The sequence below is a fragment of the Mustelus asterias genome, chromosome 22 (genome assembly GCF_964213995.1).
Source record: "Mustelus asterias chromosome 22, sMusAst1.hap1.1, whole genome shotgun sequence".
Taxonomy (NCBI): domain Eukaryota; kingdom Metazoa; phylum Chordata; class Chondrichthyes; order Carcharhiniformes; family Triakidae; genus Mustelus; species Mustelus asterias.
Genome location: NC_135822.1, coordinates 21567369 through 21584079, shown reverse-complemented (window position 1 = coordinate 21584079; position 16711 = coordinate 21567369). Strand labels below are relative to the sequence as shown.

Here is a 16711-nt window from a genome sequence, read left to right as displayed (position 1 = left end):
GGAACATTCATCTGAGAGGTTGGATTGTGCCTTGGTTTAACATCTGCACTGTAGGGATTCTATGATTCTATCTCACCCAGAAAGATAGTACCACAGACAGTGTAGCACTCCCTTGGTACTACACAAAGTAAGAAGTTTAACAACACCAGGTTAAAGTCCAACAGGTTTATTTGGTAGCAAAAGCCACACAAGCTTTCGGAGCTCCAAGCCCGTTCTTCAGGTGAGTGGGAATTCTGTTCACAAACAGGGCATATAAAGACAGACTCAATTTACATGAATAATGGTTGGAATGCGAATACTTACAGCTAATCAAGTCTTTAAGATACAAACAACGTGAGTGGAGAGAGCATCAAGACAGGCTAAAAAGATGTGTATTGATGGCTGTCTTGTCTGGAGACAATACACATCTTTTTAGCCTGTCTTGATGCTCTCTCCACTCACGTTGTTTGTATCTTAAAGACTTGATTAGCTGTAAGTATTCGCATTCCAACCATTATTCATGTAAATTGAGTCTGTGTCTTTATATGCCCTGTTTGTGAACAGAATTCCCACTCACCTGAAGAAGGGGGTTGGAGCTCCGAAAGCTTGTGTGGCTTTTGCTACCAAATAGACCTGTTGGACTTTAACCTGGTGTTGTTAAACTTCTTACTGTGTTTACCCCAGTCCAACGCCGGCATCTCCACATCATGACTACACAAAGTGTCAGCCTGAATTATTTGTTCAAGTCTTTGGAATGGCTTAAACTCTCAACCTTTTGACTGAAGAGGAACAGTACTATCCAAGGCCAGAGTGCAGCTTGGATAACTGGAACAGAAGGAGGCCATTCAATCCTGTTCTGTCATTCAAATTGATCATGCCGACTCAACTCCGTTTACCCCGCCGTCGCTCCATTTCCCCTGATACTTAAAAGTCCATCAATTTCAAAGTCCTAAATATTCGACCATACACCACCTTTGGGGGGGGGGGGGGGGGGGGGTGATATGCAATATAAATTTTACATTTCTACTTTCCTACATGTATTATGTAATGTGATTATGTTATGAATGCCATGATATGTTTGACAATAAGTTATTTCTACCTTCAGTCACATTCCTTTCTCAGGAGATGAAGGAAATTTGGCATGTCCGCTACAACTCTCACCAACTTCTACAGATGCACCGTAGAAAGCATTCTTTCCGGTTATGTCACAGCTTGGTGTGGCTCCTGCTCTGCCCAAGACCGCAAGAAACTACAAAGGGTCATGAACGAAGCCCAGTCCATCACTCAAACCAGCCTCCTATCCACTGACACTGTCTACATTTCCCGCTGCCTCGGAAAAGCAGCCAGCATAATCAAGAACCCACGCACCTCAGACGTTCTCTCTTCCACCAGGAAAAAGATACAAAAGTATGAGATCACGTACCAACCTATTCAAAAACAGCTTCTTTCTTGCTGACATCAGACTTTTGAATGGGCTTACGATGCATTAAGTTGATCTTTCTCTATGCTCTAGCTATGATTGTAACACTATATTCTGCACTCTTTCCTTCCTTACATAAGGTATGCTGTCTGTATAGCGCGCAAGAAACAATACTTTTCACTGTATACAAATAAATGTGACAATAAATCAAATCATTACACATGTATGAAATGCGAGATCTATGCTGCTAGATATAACAGTGCGAACTGTTTAAAATTCTTCGTTCAGGTTTAAAGGAGCCACATGTAAACCCACAGATCTCCTTAATAGTTAAGCAACTTTCTAACAGACAGCTATTTGTTCTACATTCTTCTGCCGGATGCAAGAGATAATTTGATCTCACTACCGAATACAGCGTTAAGACATCATTTCGGTCACTCATTTTTCACCCAACACTTCACACCAGTATTAAATTTCACTTAACCAGGGCATTGGCTCATTTTTTGTAATTCATTTATCCCAAACTTATCACTGCCATTTCTTAGAATATAAAATTATCAACTATTAAACTGCAGCAACACTTATTCAAAACTTGCCAGCGTCATAAAGGAAAGATGATGAATAGCATTTTAAAAATCTTACTGTGTGTCTGGAAGTGACTCCTAATTGGAGAAACTTTTGCTATTATTTTTCTGAATAATCTACAATTTCGACAACTGGTTGCAGCCTCATTTGCCCATTGTTCTTGTACCCATCGACGTAAACCATCCTTTTAATTCCCAAGGCCATTTTATCCTGTCTACAATTAGGATTACCTTCCATGCATTACAAAAATTATAAGACATGTATTTCAGATAAATCTTGAGTTTGGGATCGGGAATCAAATCCTGCAAATGCAAAGAGAGCCCTGGAAACCAAGGTGTTTAATATAACACCGTGTCCACATAACAGACATAGCCTTAGAATCACAGAATCCCTACAGTGCAGAAGGAGGTCATCTGGCCCATCAAGCCCGCACCAACAATCCCACCCAGGTCCCACCCTCCCTAACCTCACCTATTTACCCTGCTAATTGCCCTGACACTAAGGGTCAATTTAGCATGACCAATCAACCTAACGCCCACATCTTTTGAAGCGTGGGAGAAGCTGGAACACCCGGAGGAAATCCATGCAGACAAAGGGAGAGAATGTGCAGACTCCACACAGACGGTGACCCAAGGCCGGAATTGAACCCGAGTCCCTGGCGTTGAGAGGCAGCAGTGCTAACCACTGTATCATCATGCTGCCCAATATACCTTGGTATAAAACAATTCCCCAGATACAATTAGAGGAAGTTGGAATTTTAAACAATAAAAATATCAATGACATTGAGGAGATTACTGTAAATATATGTGGTATTATACAATTTGGATGCTTTTACAGCATAATAAATCTGCCAGTTAAAGATTTAGTGAAAGCTTACTACATTATTTCTAGCCTTCCAAAGAGTAAGATGGCAAAATAAATTGAAAGCAGCTTTTCGGTTTATCCCATAAATGGCAAATGAAAATACACTCCTTTCAGTGAACTTAGCAGAGCCAAACACAAGATTACTCTGAAACACGGGAGACAAAAGTATCTCGAGTAACAAATTACAGACTCCAAAACATAACACCAATCATTAGTATTCGGATCAGAAAGAACTGCAATGTACTATTCAATTTCTGAAGCACCCGACTACAACTGAGTCTCTTTGTAAACAAGCTCTCAGTTCAAAAGAACTTGCAGTTCAGATAAATGAAAGGTTGACAAGAGCTCCAAGCCTGGTGAAACACAACCACACCATTGACATTTGTACAGCAAAATTAAAAACTGGGACAACCAAACAAAAAAGCCTAATTGAGAAAATATTAGAGGTCAATTGTAGTAGGCATTTTTCATTGAGTCAGTGAAAAGCTAGTAAGTTGACAGTACAAGCAGAGTAGTGATTTAAAAGAATTTTCTTAAGCTGCATTAGTGCTGATCCTCAGTCTGGATAAATGGGGAAGTTAGCAGAAGGGGGGCATCATCTGGCTGTAAAACCACCTCCCAATCCAAAATGATCAGCCAGTATTGTGGCGACTCCACCCGTCACAGTAAAAGCCAAAAGAGAAAGAATTAACTTTTTAAAACTAATTTTTAATCCTCTCAAAAACGTCAACAGACCTGTTAGTGTGGCACTAAAATAAATATGTGCGCAATGGTGACAAGTACTCCAATATAGAGATCTGCTTTCCCCGAATGGAGGGTGATGTCAAGCCTGGATGGTAAACATGATAATGCCAGTTCACAATATCAGCATCAAAATCTGTATCTTCAGTTTAAGGCCATCATTTCAAAACTGACTGAACAAGACTGCCAAAATCTGTGCTCATGTGCATATGTTCCTGGAGAGATTACTGCCCTATTATACTAGGTTTCTCGTAGCAGCGTGCATACTTATTTTCATAAATTTCTCCCAAAATCAGAAGAAGGGCATTTCAAAAAATCACACCACTTCCAAGAAACGATGGAGCAAATTTGATTTGTCACATGTATTAGTATACAGTAAAAAGTACTGTTTCTTGCCACTATACAGACAAGGCATACTTTTCATAGAGAAGAAAATGAGAGTGCGCAGAATGTAGTCATAGCCAGAGTGTAGAAAAAGATCAACTTAATGCAAGGTAGGCCCATTCAAAAGTCTGATGGCAGCAGGGAAGAAGCTGTTCTTGTTTCAGTTGGTACGTGACCTCAGACTTTTGTATCTTTTTCCCGACGGAAGAAGGTGGAAGAGAGAATGTCCGGGGTGCGTGGGGTCCTTAATTATGCTGGCTGCTTTGCCAAGGCAGCGGGAAGTGTAGACAGTCAATGGATGGGAGGCTGATTTGCGTGATGGATTGGGCCATGTTCACGACCTTTTGTAGCTTCTTGCGGTCTTGGACAGAGCAGGAGCTGTATCAAGCTGTGATATAACCAGAAAGAATGCTTTTTATGGTGAATCTGTAAAAGTTGGAGAGAGTCGCAGCTGACATGCCAAATTTCCATAGTCTTCTGAAAAAGTAGGTGGGCTTTCTTAACTATAGTGTCGGCAAGGGTGGGGGGGGGGGGGGGGGGAAGAGAGAGAGAGAGAATGAGAGTGAGAGTGAAAGAGACCAGGACAGGTTGTTAGTGATCTGGACACCTAAAACCTTGAAGCTTTCAACCATTTCTACTTCGTACCCGTTGATGTAGACAGGGACACGTTCTCCACTACGCTTCCTGAAGTCGATGACAATCTCCTTTGTTTTTTCGACATTGAGGGAGAGATTATTGTCGTCGCACCAGTTCACCACCTCATTCCTGTATTCTATCTCGTCATTGTTGGAGATCCAACCCACTACAGTGGTGTCATCAGCAAACTTTAAAATCAAGTTGGAGGGGAATGTGGCCACACAGTGGAGTATAGTAGTGGGCTGAGGACACAGCCTTGTTACATTAGAGTGCCTGGCGTTAGTTCACTTGTTTCACTCAAATATGGAAATCTTATTTTGGTTTCAACTCTGTTAGCTTCACTTTATTCCCAGTTCATCTGTGGGTGTCAGATTGTCAGCGCGAATCAGCTGGTTGCATTTTCTCCGTGCAGCAAAAATTTCAAGCCCCAGAGCAGCACTGGGCCAAACTCTCTGGCACACCATTGAGTAAGCGTCACATCAAAGATAGTGTCCTGTCGTATTGTTGAGATGAGATATTAAACCTGAAGTCACATTTGCCAGATTAAATGTTAAGCCCATTTGATGAACAATGCTTCTTTCATTCTCCCCTTCCTCCCACACCTGCCCATGTACTGATAGAATCGGATTTAAACTATCGACACTAAGTTTTACTTGTTTCCTGCTCATTTTCAGTTATAACCAATTATAATGAGCCTACATTATAACATGCTTTTGGATTGTGAAGCTCATTTATAACAAGCAATAAACAAACCATGAGCACAAAGCAGCAGGTATTTGAACTAAAGATTTATCAGACAGGATAGAAAACGCTGCCCATCAAGAGCGAGATGTCAAACATTCACAAACTGTGAAGATAAATACCAAAAAGAAACATTTAACCTGATAATCTGTCACTCAGGAGGAACAGTGAAATAAAGTAAAATTGCCTTGAAACCAAAATAACATCTCCATATTTGATCAGTAAGGCTAGCAAGCTGACAAGACATGTTGCTTAGCTCAATGGGCTGAATGTTCTCCTGTTGTGCTGTATGATTCCATGATCCCTCCATTTATGGATCAGACTCAAGTCCCATAAGTGAAAAATCAGTATATCACCAAAAGCTTTTGTTACAGGAAGGTCCGGAATGAAATATAGCTTAACTTCAGCCAAATGGCACAGTAGGTGCAAAGGTGTCAGTATTTGTTGACAAGGATTAAAATAATTGTGCAAGAGTAACTGGCGAATGTGGCAGAGACATTATGGGATAGGTAAGGACACCATTAAATTAATAGCAAAAATGGAAAAGTCATAAGATTCAGATGATATCTATATCTGAATCCTAAAGGTGGTTTGAGAAAGAAAAGCATTAACCACAAATTTTCAAATGTGTTTGACCACAGTTCAGACCAAAATATTGGAGGCTGGCAGTATTATATATACCCTGTTGAAAAAGGGAAAAATATCTAATTATACAACCACCAGCCATACTTCAGTTGTGAGTAAATTTCTACAGTTCATAATGCAGAATGAAATTTGTGAAAGATATGGATTAATCAGGGGCAATCAGCCATGGATCTGTAATGAGCAAATAGCATTCAATTAGCTTTATTGTGTTTTTCAGGAAATCAAGTTTGGATAAAGAGAATGTGATTTATGTATTTATAATGAGGCACAGGAGGCTTATGGTGTACAGAGATCTATGCTAGAGCCTCTTGCTAACCTCTACATAAGTTTTAACAAAAGAATGATATTGAATATACCAAGTGGGAGCATTACAAACCATTACAGAAAATATAAGAGGTAGGAATTGACAGAGTGGATAGATAAAACTCAGTACAAATATATGCAGTACATTTTGAGAAAAACAATGAAAACGAGGACAGTCCCCAGTACTTATGCGGTCTACACTAACAGACAAATAGCACTACCATTTACCAGTATCATAGGAGCCATTTACAATGCTGCTTGCAACATATTAAGCAGGCAAAAAGGGAGTTCAATAGGCTCTTCAATAAATTTACACTCTTTAATCACCTGCATTTCCAAAATAGCCCTTTACCTTGGTGAATGAATTAAAAAGTAATCAAAACTGAGCTGTGAAAGGGGAAGGGGAAATGGAATGAAACACAATCAAAACTGGCCATGAAGTCATATGTGTTGTTTAATTTAAGCATCCAAATATTGTTTCAGCCAGTCAAAAGTAGATTAAGCTAACTTCAGTCAACTAGACTAAAGCAACACCTATTGCTGACAAAGTAAGGATCAGGCCAAAGGCATTCACTGTTTATATGCAAATGCCACAGCAACCTCAAGCAAAGATACATGTACAATTAAAAAGTGGAAATTGAGACATCACTATCGGAGATATGCTGTCCTGCTTTTTGTAAAAATGGCATTTCTCCGACTGATTTCCCATTCAAATGCATCGAGAGACATGAAATTCACAGTAACTTCATTGCAGTGTTAATGTAAGCCTACCTGTGACACTAATAAATAAACTTTAAACTTTTAAACATTAAATTCCTGTACTTGCCTGGCAGATGCTCAATGAACCTGCCACAGAAAGTTAAATAATTTCAAGTCTAGGTACACTGTGGTAGGTGTTCAATACTACCAATCAACCTCTCTGGCAGTGAAAACAACTATAAGTAGTTCATTTGTGGAATCTTACTCCTCCAGGTTTTAATTGTTGTTGAAGATTTTTTCCAAATTAAAAATATACTTTGTATTTTTCTGCTCACGATTCAATCTTTCTCCCCCTCCCTCTATTTATCACTTCCCAATTTGACAATGGATTTCATTCTCATGCTGTCACAAACACAGGAAAATATCCAAACATAAATTGGACAAAATATATAGACAAGAAAGTTGTGCATCAGAAACACTTAACTAGGTGGTGGACCAGAATCAGTGAGATTCAAGGTTTGACTGGGAATAGCAAAGGCGGACATGAAATAATGGTTTAAGATATACGTTTTAAGGTTCAGTATTGCAACAAATGAAGATTCAAAGACAAGTTGTATTTAGAAAGTAATTTGAATTTCCACCACCAGCCATCCTTCCAACCAAGGCACACAGAAGGAACTGAGTTAGGAAGTGGGAGAAGTCAGAAAAAGGCTCTTTGAAAAAGGCCAACAGGTTTTTGGAATTTATTCATATGTACTGAATATAAAAGCAAAGAGGTGACATTGAACCAATGCAAAACATTTTAGCTATGCCAATGGGACCGCAGCTCTGAACATTTCATTGCTTTAGGAGAATAAAGACCAAAAAAGGTATAGTAATCACCAGCATTATGTAAGAAATTAAAGTTATAGTTAGGATGAAAAAAGATTGCTGATCACTGGAATGTAGAAAAATATTAGGGAGTTATTGGAAAATTATTTAAAAGCTTCAAAATTCAGAACTGATTGAAAAGAAAAATACATTGCTGTTAAATCAATAACAAAAGCATACAAGAGCAAAGGACCAAAAAAAATCTTACAACAGGATAAGAACACAGTTGGTTTCCCACAAATGACTACTGGGGTACAGATCATCATTGAAAAGGGGATTCATTATACATTTGAAAAGCAGAGACAGGCAGGGAACAAGTGAGAGCTAACACAAACAGATGTTAACATAGAAAATAGAAGCAGGAGTAGGCCATTCTGCCCTTTGAGCCTGCTCTGGTCATTCATTTTGATCATGGGTGATCAAATTCAATATCCTGATCCCACCTTCCCCTCCCATATCCCTTTGGTCCCAAGAGCTATATCCAATTTCTTCTTGAAATTACAACGTTTTGGCCTCAACTACTTTCTGTGGGATTTAATTCCACAGATTCATCACTCTCTGGGTGAAGAAATTTCTCCTCACCTCAGTCCTAAAAAGTTTACCCCCTTATCCTCAAACTATGACTCCTAGTCTGGACTCCCCCACCATCAGGAACATTCTGAATCCACCATGTCTAATCCTGTTCGAATTTTATAAGTTTCTTGGAGATGTAATGTGCCAAACATGATTTTATAGTTATTCTTCATATGGATAAACAAATACCCGATTACGTATGGTGGACAAGTGGAGTGCTGGTTCAGTAAACCTCGACAATTCAGTGTAACCTGAGTTAACTCACCTTCAGATCTTCCCATTCCAAGACGGTTGGCAATCAGTAACTCCTCAGAATAATTTGGCATGTTTCAAAAAGGGAAAATGGACCGACTTAATTGGCAGCATCTGAATGTGTGTTTTTAACGTTTATTTTCCTCTTTAGATTCCCTGAACTAGCCAGAGAGCATGCAGAAGACTTATTCGGAGGTTTCTGGGAGTGCTGCTTGGCAACCAAGCGCGAGAAGACGCAAGAGGCACAGGTGGACTCGTCCTCTGATTTGCCCTTCCATCCAATGAAGTACTTCACTTACAATCATGCCAAATACCCTTCCAAAGGCAGGAAGTCATCATGCAAAATTACACCCTTGGATTTTCAGCCTAAACTATTTAGCACAAGCCAACATGCTATGGCTGGGTCTGTTTACTTAATTTACTGTGGTCCTAGGTCAATAAATCTTCAAAAAAAAAGTAAAATCTTATGAGCTAAAATATTTGTCCCACCATTGACTTCTAAATACCTGCAATACAATGCCCAACCCAAACAGTTCAACATTTCTTACATTCAACACATTTCTTTCAGTCACTCCTTGATATTTAAAGTTGCCAAAACCACTAGAAAATATTCCAACCTCAGGTGATCTCATCAAGTCTACTTTCATCAATGATCATATTGGATTGCTAAATTAATCTACTGTGTTTGATAAGTGAATTTGAAATCCAAATTGATTGTATAAAATGGTGTGCAGGTCCATTGAGCAGAGAATTGTTTGGAATTGCAGAAATTTAGGTTTGACAGAGCTAAAAATTAGAAATACTTGGATTAATTTTCTGCATTTAGATGGAAGAAACACAGTTATCTCATTGAATTTATCTGCCTAGTGCATAAACTCTATGTATATAGCTTAAGAGATTTCCTGATTTCTTTAAATAGTTTGTTTTAAGTGTGTTCAGGTTCTGCAGAATAACAAAATCTCAACCGTTGACAATAGTTTCTAAAACTATGCATTAGCAAATGCTGGATTCATAACCTGTGTTCTACAGTTAACTTCCATCCCCTTCAATTATCAAATCTAAAATGAGGACGTGTTTGATCTCCAATTTAGAAATACATTTCATATGTCCCCTCCCATCCAAACAATGGTGGAGTTGCATTATATTGGTAGGCAAAAGATTGTTACGACATCAACATTTCACAACAATGCACAGAAACAATCTAAATCATGAATATGATTCCGCCACGTATAACACTACAAACAAACCTTGCTTGAAATGTGTAACAAATTATTGTGTGCATCAGGTGTCACACATAAACCATCTAGGTAACTAAATAAAAGCCGCGAAACCACACAGGTCATATTTTCATTACAACACTAGCAGTTAGTTTGTGTGCACACAAAGTTTGAAACTCGAGGCTCATTTTGTATCATATTTCAGGACTGATACATTTAATGGTCCTCACACATACTTGGGGATACTGATCGAGTTTAATTTGCTCAAAGAATCTTGCATGTTTGCCCATTTGAAACAGTACTGACTTGTTGGGTTATTTGTAGAGTGGGGAAAAATGAAGTGTCTCCAGCCCACCTTCCCCTGACCCCTGGTGGATCTTTCCAGGTCCATCAATGTTGGCTCTCCACTTGATCACCATTTCTTCAAGACGAGGACCTCGTTAGATCGTGTGTCAAAAATCTTTTGACAAACTCTTCAATAGAAATGGGTCTTGCAGTGTTTTACTACCTTGTGCAAACCAATTTACTAAACCTCAAAATTCACAATTCTTAGTGATCACACTGCGGACTATCAAATGATCCAATGTGACCTTAATAATCCTTTATGAAAGATTCGTTGATGGGTTTCAATTTGACCAGGGCCTCTTTATTGCTCGATAGAAACCATAAACCCGATGAACATCGTTAAGACATTCCAATCTTAGTAAAGGCTCCTCGAAGCAAAGTCAGCAATTCTTAGTTACAATTTTCTAATATATGTGCCATTTCCTTGATTAATGTTTTTAAAATATTGCTAGCAAAAGATCTATTCTTCAGAACAGTCTTGACACTGACTACTGTAACTGCTAATATAAAACATGCATGTGCAATGCTTGACCGTTACATGGCAACATCACACCGATTAGCTATCACTCCCAAACCATCTTTGTTTATTAGCTTCAATGGTGTGGATTTCCAGCAAGTTGCCCTTTAACTCTGAAATATTATAATCCTGCCCACTGTGAGCAGAGTAGCCCAGGCTGCTCATTTATCAGTCTCCCAGCTGCTGCCCATTCTCAGATATTGCACCAAACTCCGCAGTGAAAGCGCTCACTCACTTTTTCTTGTACTCATCCCGCTCCCTCTTCACTTTGGCCAGCACATTGTAGAGGGCCCGCAGCTCGGGGGTGATGGTGTCGATCTGAACACCGACTCCGTCCGGGTGGGTCCAAGACACGCCGGGTCCCTGCACCGTCTCCAGGCCGCCTCCCACCTTCCTGATGTGAGTGAAGCTCCAAATGGTCCCGGGGAGGCGGCTCGAGTAATGGTGGTGAGGCAGGGAGCCCGAACCGGGGGTGTAAGCGGAGCCAGCACCGGGTGTGTAAGCCGAACTGGAACCGGCACCGGGTGTGTAACCGACACCGGGTGTGTAAACCGAACTAGAGCCGGTACCGGGAGTGTAAACCGAATTGGAGCCGGCACCGGGAGTGTAGCCGGTGCCGGGAGTGTAAACCGAATTGGAGCCGGTACCGGGAGTGTAGCCGGCACCCGGTGTGTAAGCTGAATTGGAGCCGGTACCGGGAGTGTAGCCGGCACTGGGAGTGTAACCAGAGCCGGTGCTGGGGGAGAAACCGGTACCCGGCGTGTAAGCGGACCCGGAGCTGGGTGTGTAAGCGGAGCTAGTCGAGTAACTGGAGCCGGCGCCAGATGTGTAGCTATAGCTGCCGGCCGAGTAACTGTAGCCGGAGCAGTAGTCCAGCCGGGTCTGGGTGGCCACTGCCCGGGTGCGGCCCAGCCGGCTCCGCCGCGGCCCCTGGGCCGCCTGCAGCTGCTTCTCCAGCAGCTTGTTGCGCCGCTCCAGCTCATGGACCTTGGCCAGGAAGCAGCGGAAGCGCAGGTTGAGGGTCTTGAGGTGGCTGATGTTGGAGCCCAGGTCGTTCCGCAGCGCCAGGGTGACGGGGTTGGGCTCAGACAGGCCGCAGCTCAGCAGCGGAGGCATCGCCGCCGGGTTCATGGTCAGGGCTGGGGCTTCGGGACTCAGTGAAGCGGCCGCGGGCGGGTGCCCATGGCCCGGGGAAGGAGACGAGCTGGACACAGGGCAGGGCTGGGCCAGACGCCGCCTGGGTCTCAAAAATGGGAGAGCGAAGCTCCAGGGAACACGTCCGCGCTGCTCAGTCTCTTCGGCACAGAATCGCGTCGCGCCCGGCTTCAGGGTGACTGTAGAGCCGCAGCGTCAGAGCGCGCGAGGGGGGCGGGACGGCCACATACCCCACCTCTCGCGCGCGGCTCGGCCCCCTCAGCCTGAGTGCGCAGACTCATCCCCGCGAGCCGGGGCCGCGCGGGCTGGACGCCTTCGCCTGTGCGCAGACTCAACCCCGCGTGCCGGGGTCACGCGCGGCTGCTGTCTGCACCTGCATGCGCTCGCGCTTGAGCGGTTGAGGGAGTTGCTGAAATGTCGAGGCTACCGAAAGAACCCACGCAACCTTGAGGTATTCCCTCGCCACCGTTAAAACATCTTTCACCGAACTTCTCAATAATTTCTGACTGAAATCACTGTCGCACCGTTTTGTTTCCTTTGCAGCATTTTTTTTGTCCCCTGTTTTTATCTTCGGACTGCAGCGGTTCATCACTCTGCCATTCACACCTTTTCTGAACACATCTTTCGTTTCTTTGATTGTCCCATTCCCTTTTGCTCTATTCTATCAACTAGGAGGGTGGTTAGCTCTGCTGCCTCACAGCGCCAGGGACCCGGGTTCAATTCCGGCCTGGGGTCACTGTCTGTGTGGAGTTTGCACGTTCTCCCCGTGTCTTCGTGGGTTTCCTCCGGGTGCTCCGGTTTCCTCTCACAGTCCGAACATGTGCGGGTTTGGTTGATTGGCCATAGTAAATAAGTGGAGTTACGGGGATAGGGCCTGGGTGGGATTGTGGGCTGTGCAGACTGGATGGGCCAAATGGTCTCCATCTGCACTGTCGGGATTCTATAGGTTAGGTGGATTGGCTATGCTAAATCGCCCCTTAATGTCAGTGGGATCAGCAGATAAATACGTGGGGTTACAGGGATAGGGCCTGAGTGGGATTGCTGACAGTGCAGACTCGATGGACCGAATGGCCTTCTGCACTATACGGATTGTCTGAACTCATTTGTCATTTAATGCTTTCTGTCACACCACAACTTTCGATTTTCACTTTCCTCCATATATTTGATCTACTTGAAACCTATTACACTTTCAACTTTTGACAGTTCTGTTCGCAGGTTATCAATCTGAAATGTTAGCCCTGTTTCTCTGTCTGCACAGCTGCCAGACATGCTGAGTATTACAGCATTTTATGTTTTTATTTCAGATTTGTAGCATCGACATGTATTTTGCTTTTCTAACTTTGACCGGGTTTTTAGTCACCTGGCCCAATATCTCTTTCTGTGGCTTGGAGGTTGAATGTCATTTGACATATTTACAATGAAATCATCAGCAAAGAAGTGGCGAGAATTGGATGATAGTGAGTTGAGGAAGAGAATAAACATAGAAAAAACATAATGGGAGACTGGCACAGTGGTTAGCACTGCTGCCTCACAGTGCCAGGGACCGAGGTTCGATTCCAGCCTTGGGTGACTGTGGAGTTTGCACGTTGCCCGGGTGCTACAATTTCCTCCCACAATCCAAAGATGTGCAGGTTAGGTGGATTGGCCATGCACAAATTGCTCCTTGGCGTCCAAAGATGTGTAGGTTCGGTGGATTAGCCATGGTAAAATGCGCGGGATTACAGGGATAGGGTGGGGGGGTGGTTCTGGCTAAGATGCTCTGGCACTGCCAAAGGGGTAAACTGGCACTACCCACCAGGCATTGAGCAGTGCCAAGGGGATGGAACCTATTGGGGGTGAGCAGTGGGTGGGGGGGGGGTGGGCCCACTGCCACTCTGCATTGGGATGACTGAGAGAGGAAGGAAGAGGTGATCGGGGCTGGCCAACTGGGTGGGGGCAGTGCTGTCAGGGTCAGGACTGCTGGAGGGAAGGGCGGGAGGATCGGGAGATCAGGACTGCCCTGGGGGAAGGGAGAATCGTGGCTGGCGGGAGGGGGACATCGGGATTTGCCCGGGGAGGTCTGGGAGGCCAGCGATCAGGGGGTGGTGGGGTGGTCGGTAGGCCAGCAATGGGGGGGGGGGGGGGGGGGGGGTTGAGGGGCTGGCCAGCGATCGGGCTGGCCAGCGATTTGGAGGCTGGCAATCCGGGGCCACTGCGCATGCACCGATCTCCGCATTGACAGATCGCCGCATGCACAGTGGCCCACTCAGCGCTATGCTGCCGGCCTCTCGGGCGGGAATAGGCCCTGCCCACAAATTTCCAGAGTGAATCCCGCTTGGGCACTCTGTGATTTAGTGAGTGTCGGAGATTCATTCTGGAAAGAACGCTAAAAAAACTAACGGGATTTAGTCCCATTTTCCTGCACATTGGGGACTTAGAATTCTTTTGGGAGATTCCCGGCCATAATAGCTCAATCAGTTGGCTAACTGTGGAATCTTAGAAGGAGTTGCAACCACCGAAGGGAATAACAACAAAACAATTTATTAACAAAGTAACTATTTACAGAGAGTGCAAGGGTACGTTGACCTCGGGTGGGATTTTCCAGATTTGGGGCGAGCGCAGCTGGAAAATCCTACCCTCTATGACTGTGTCTAACGCTGATCACCACATATAACTGCAAGCCAGTATTTTCATCTTAGACATCCCTGGGTGGGCGCTGTGTAGTTCCTCCAATAGTCACATTTTTCCCTTAGCACCAGGCAAGTCCTGTTTAACCTTGCAGAAAACAATTATGGTTAGATCTGGAGTAGGAGAATAGGGGAATCATTGACCTCTCCTCATGTGGCCGGAATTTTATGCTTCCACCAGCAACGGGAATCGTCGGCGAGGGCACTAAATTTGGCATGGTCAGAATAGTTTGTTGCCTGCTGGCGATAATTCAGTTTGGAATTTTGTTCTTTCGACTTTGATAACAGGTTAAGGACAGGTCGAGTTTCTTGCTGATTTATGTTGGAGGCCACATTTGTATTAATTTCCATTTAATGAATGCTTCATTAAAAGACCAGCTCACTGGAATTACAAGAGTTATAAGACTGTCCAAGGAGGAGTCAGAGACTATCCTGGGGCTGAGGCCACAATGTCAGGCTACTCGGTGAGACTGCCCTGTCTGCGACAGAGGACACGCTGTCAGGAACATATTGAAGATATTGTTTTGGATCTGTGGCCACGCTATTAGAAGCATACTGAGGAGATTTCTGGGGCTGGGGCCATGTTGTCAGGGACATATTGAAGAGACTGTCTTGCTAAGATCAAGCATCAGATCAAGCCCAAGATGGAGTACAATGCCTTATCTTGTCAGCTTGGACCTTGTTTGTCTCTTTTATGGGGGACCATGAATTGGATTCAATTTGAATTTGATTTTTGGAGAGGCGAGGAATGGATTTGGGTTTGCCCATTCCACTCTGAGCATTGGCTTTGTAACTTTAAGGATGGGGTAAAAAATCAAAAAGATTATTGAAGATACTGTCCTGGGGCTGTGTAGGCCATGATAGAGGGGAAGTCATCTCTGGCAGTGATGGTTGTGCAAGCATAATGTGCAGGATGTGGTCAGTCATTGAACGATTTTGGTCTTGGGGTTGTTGGAGGCATGGTATTCTGAGGCAGGTGGCACAGTTAGGGGAGACACTTTCCGACTGTAAGTTGGGGCTGAAAAGAAATGGGAGTGGTATGGTATGATCTAATGGGGGGGGGGGGGGGGGGGAATGTAGTACCGGAAAGCAAGGGTGGCCTTGAGAAAAGGAGAGGTCAGGTTGACAAGCTATGAGAGCTTAACAATCTCTCAGAAAATGCTGGTTACTTTTAACCATGACGGTGGGTCATCATTGGAAGATACAATAGCCTAGGGACTATGTGTCTGCTGTGGAATGTGCTTAATATTACACAGGCGTATACACACAAGCAACTGCACATAGCGTAGGCCTTTCAACCATGGCGCCAATTAAGTCAATGTCCATGGCATCCTTCAAGAGACTGCAAGGCTCTTGGATATATGCATTACAGCAGCGTTATAATCATTGGATAACAGGATGCAATGATCAATAAAAGAAAGCATGCAGCAAGTTAAAATTGACCTCTATGAGAGGGGTTCAGCAAGACCATCTTGTGATTATTGCCAAACATTTAAACCCTATATTCATTGAAGTGTGCCTCCTGCATTGCTTTGTCATTTGGGAGAGATGTGGCCCAGACAGCTTTGGACACAGCAATCAAACAAAACTTATTCCCTTCATCAATATTGCTGAGCACTGATCAAGAGATGTGCTGGAGAATTGCTTTCATACCATGACAGTCCTCAACATCTCCATCTCATAAAGGTCAATCAATTCTAAGATCCCTAAGTCAATGACCTGCACAATCATGCCATGAATTAAATTTCAATTTGAGCTCTGTGTCTGCTGATGGATTCTGAGGCACCACCAGGAGCCAACTATAATCTTCACACCTAAGTGGATGGGTCACCTCTGGCATTACATACTAATTCTCCTCTAGCAGACATTTCAAATGCCACCGGTTGGATCTAAGTTTCATGGCATTGTGAAAAGCATGGGCAGACTGGACTAAAAAAAAAATTAACAAAAGTGTCTGGTACTGAGGTCTGGGCTTGATTGTGCTACCTCGACACTCATGGCATAGTTTTTCTGTTGATATTTATTTTTCAAGGGTCACAGCTCCACAGTGGCTGTCCCCCTGAGGGAGCACATTGGAAGCGCCAATCTTCGACATCCCTTTTCTCAGCACCTGCCTTCC

At 43.6% G+C, this 16711-nt stretch overlaps 1 protein-coding gene across 4 annotated transcripts in view; it reads right to left on the bottom strand.

Moving 5' to 3' along the window:
* Window positions 1-12249, bottom strand: part of LOC144509904 (intermediate filament family orphan 2-like) — a 53384-nt gene extending 41135 nt beyond the window's left edge. For 2 of the 4 annotated variants that reach the window (XM_078238879.1, XM_078238881.1), the window contains exon 1: window positions 11007-12243. In XM_078238879.1, the coding sequence (XP_078095005.1) occupies window positions 11007-11902 (896 nt within the window). In that variant the 5' untranslated portion in view covers window positions 11903-12243. Of the gene's footprint in view, window positions 1-11006 lie in introns of all 4 variants that reach the window. The other 2 variants (XM_078238882.1, XM_078238880.1) reach the window with 2 other exon arrangements.
* Between the last annotated feature and the right edge of the window lie 4462 nt (window positions 12250-16711).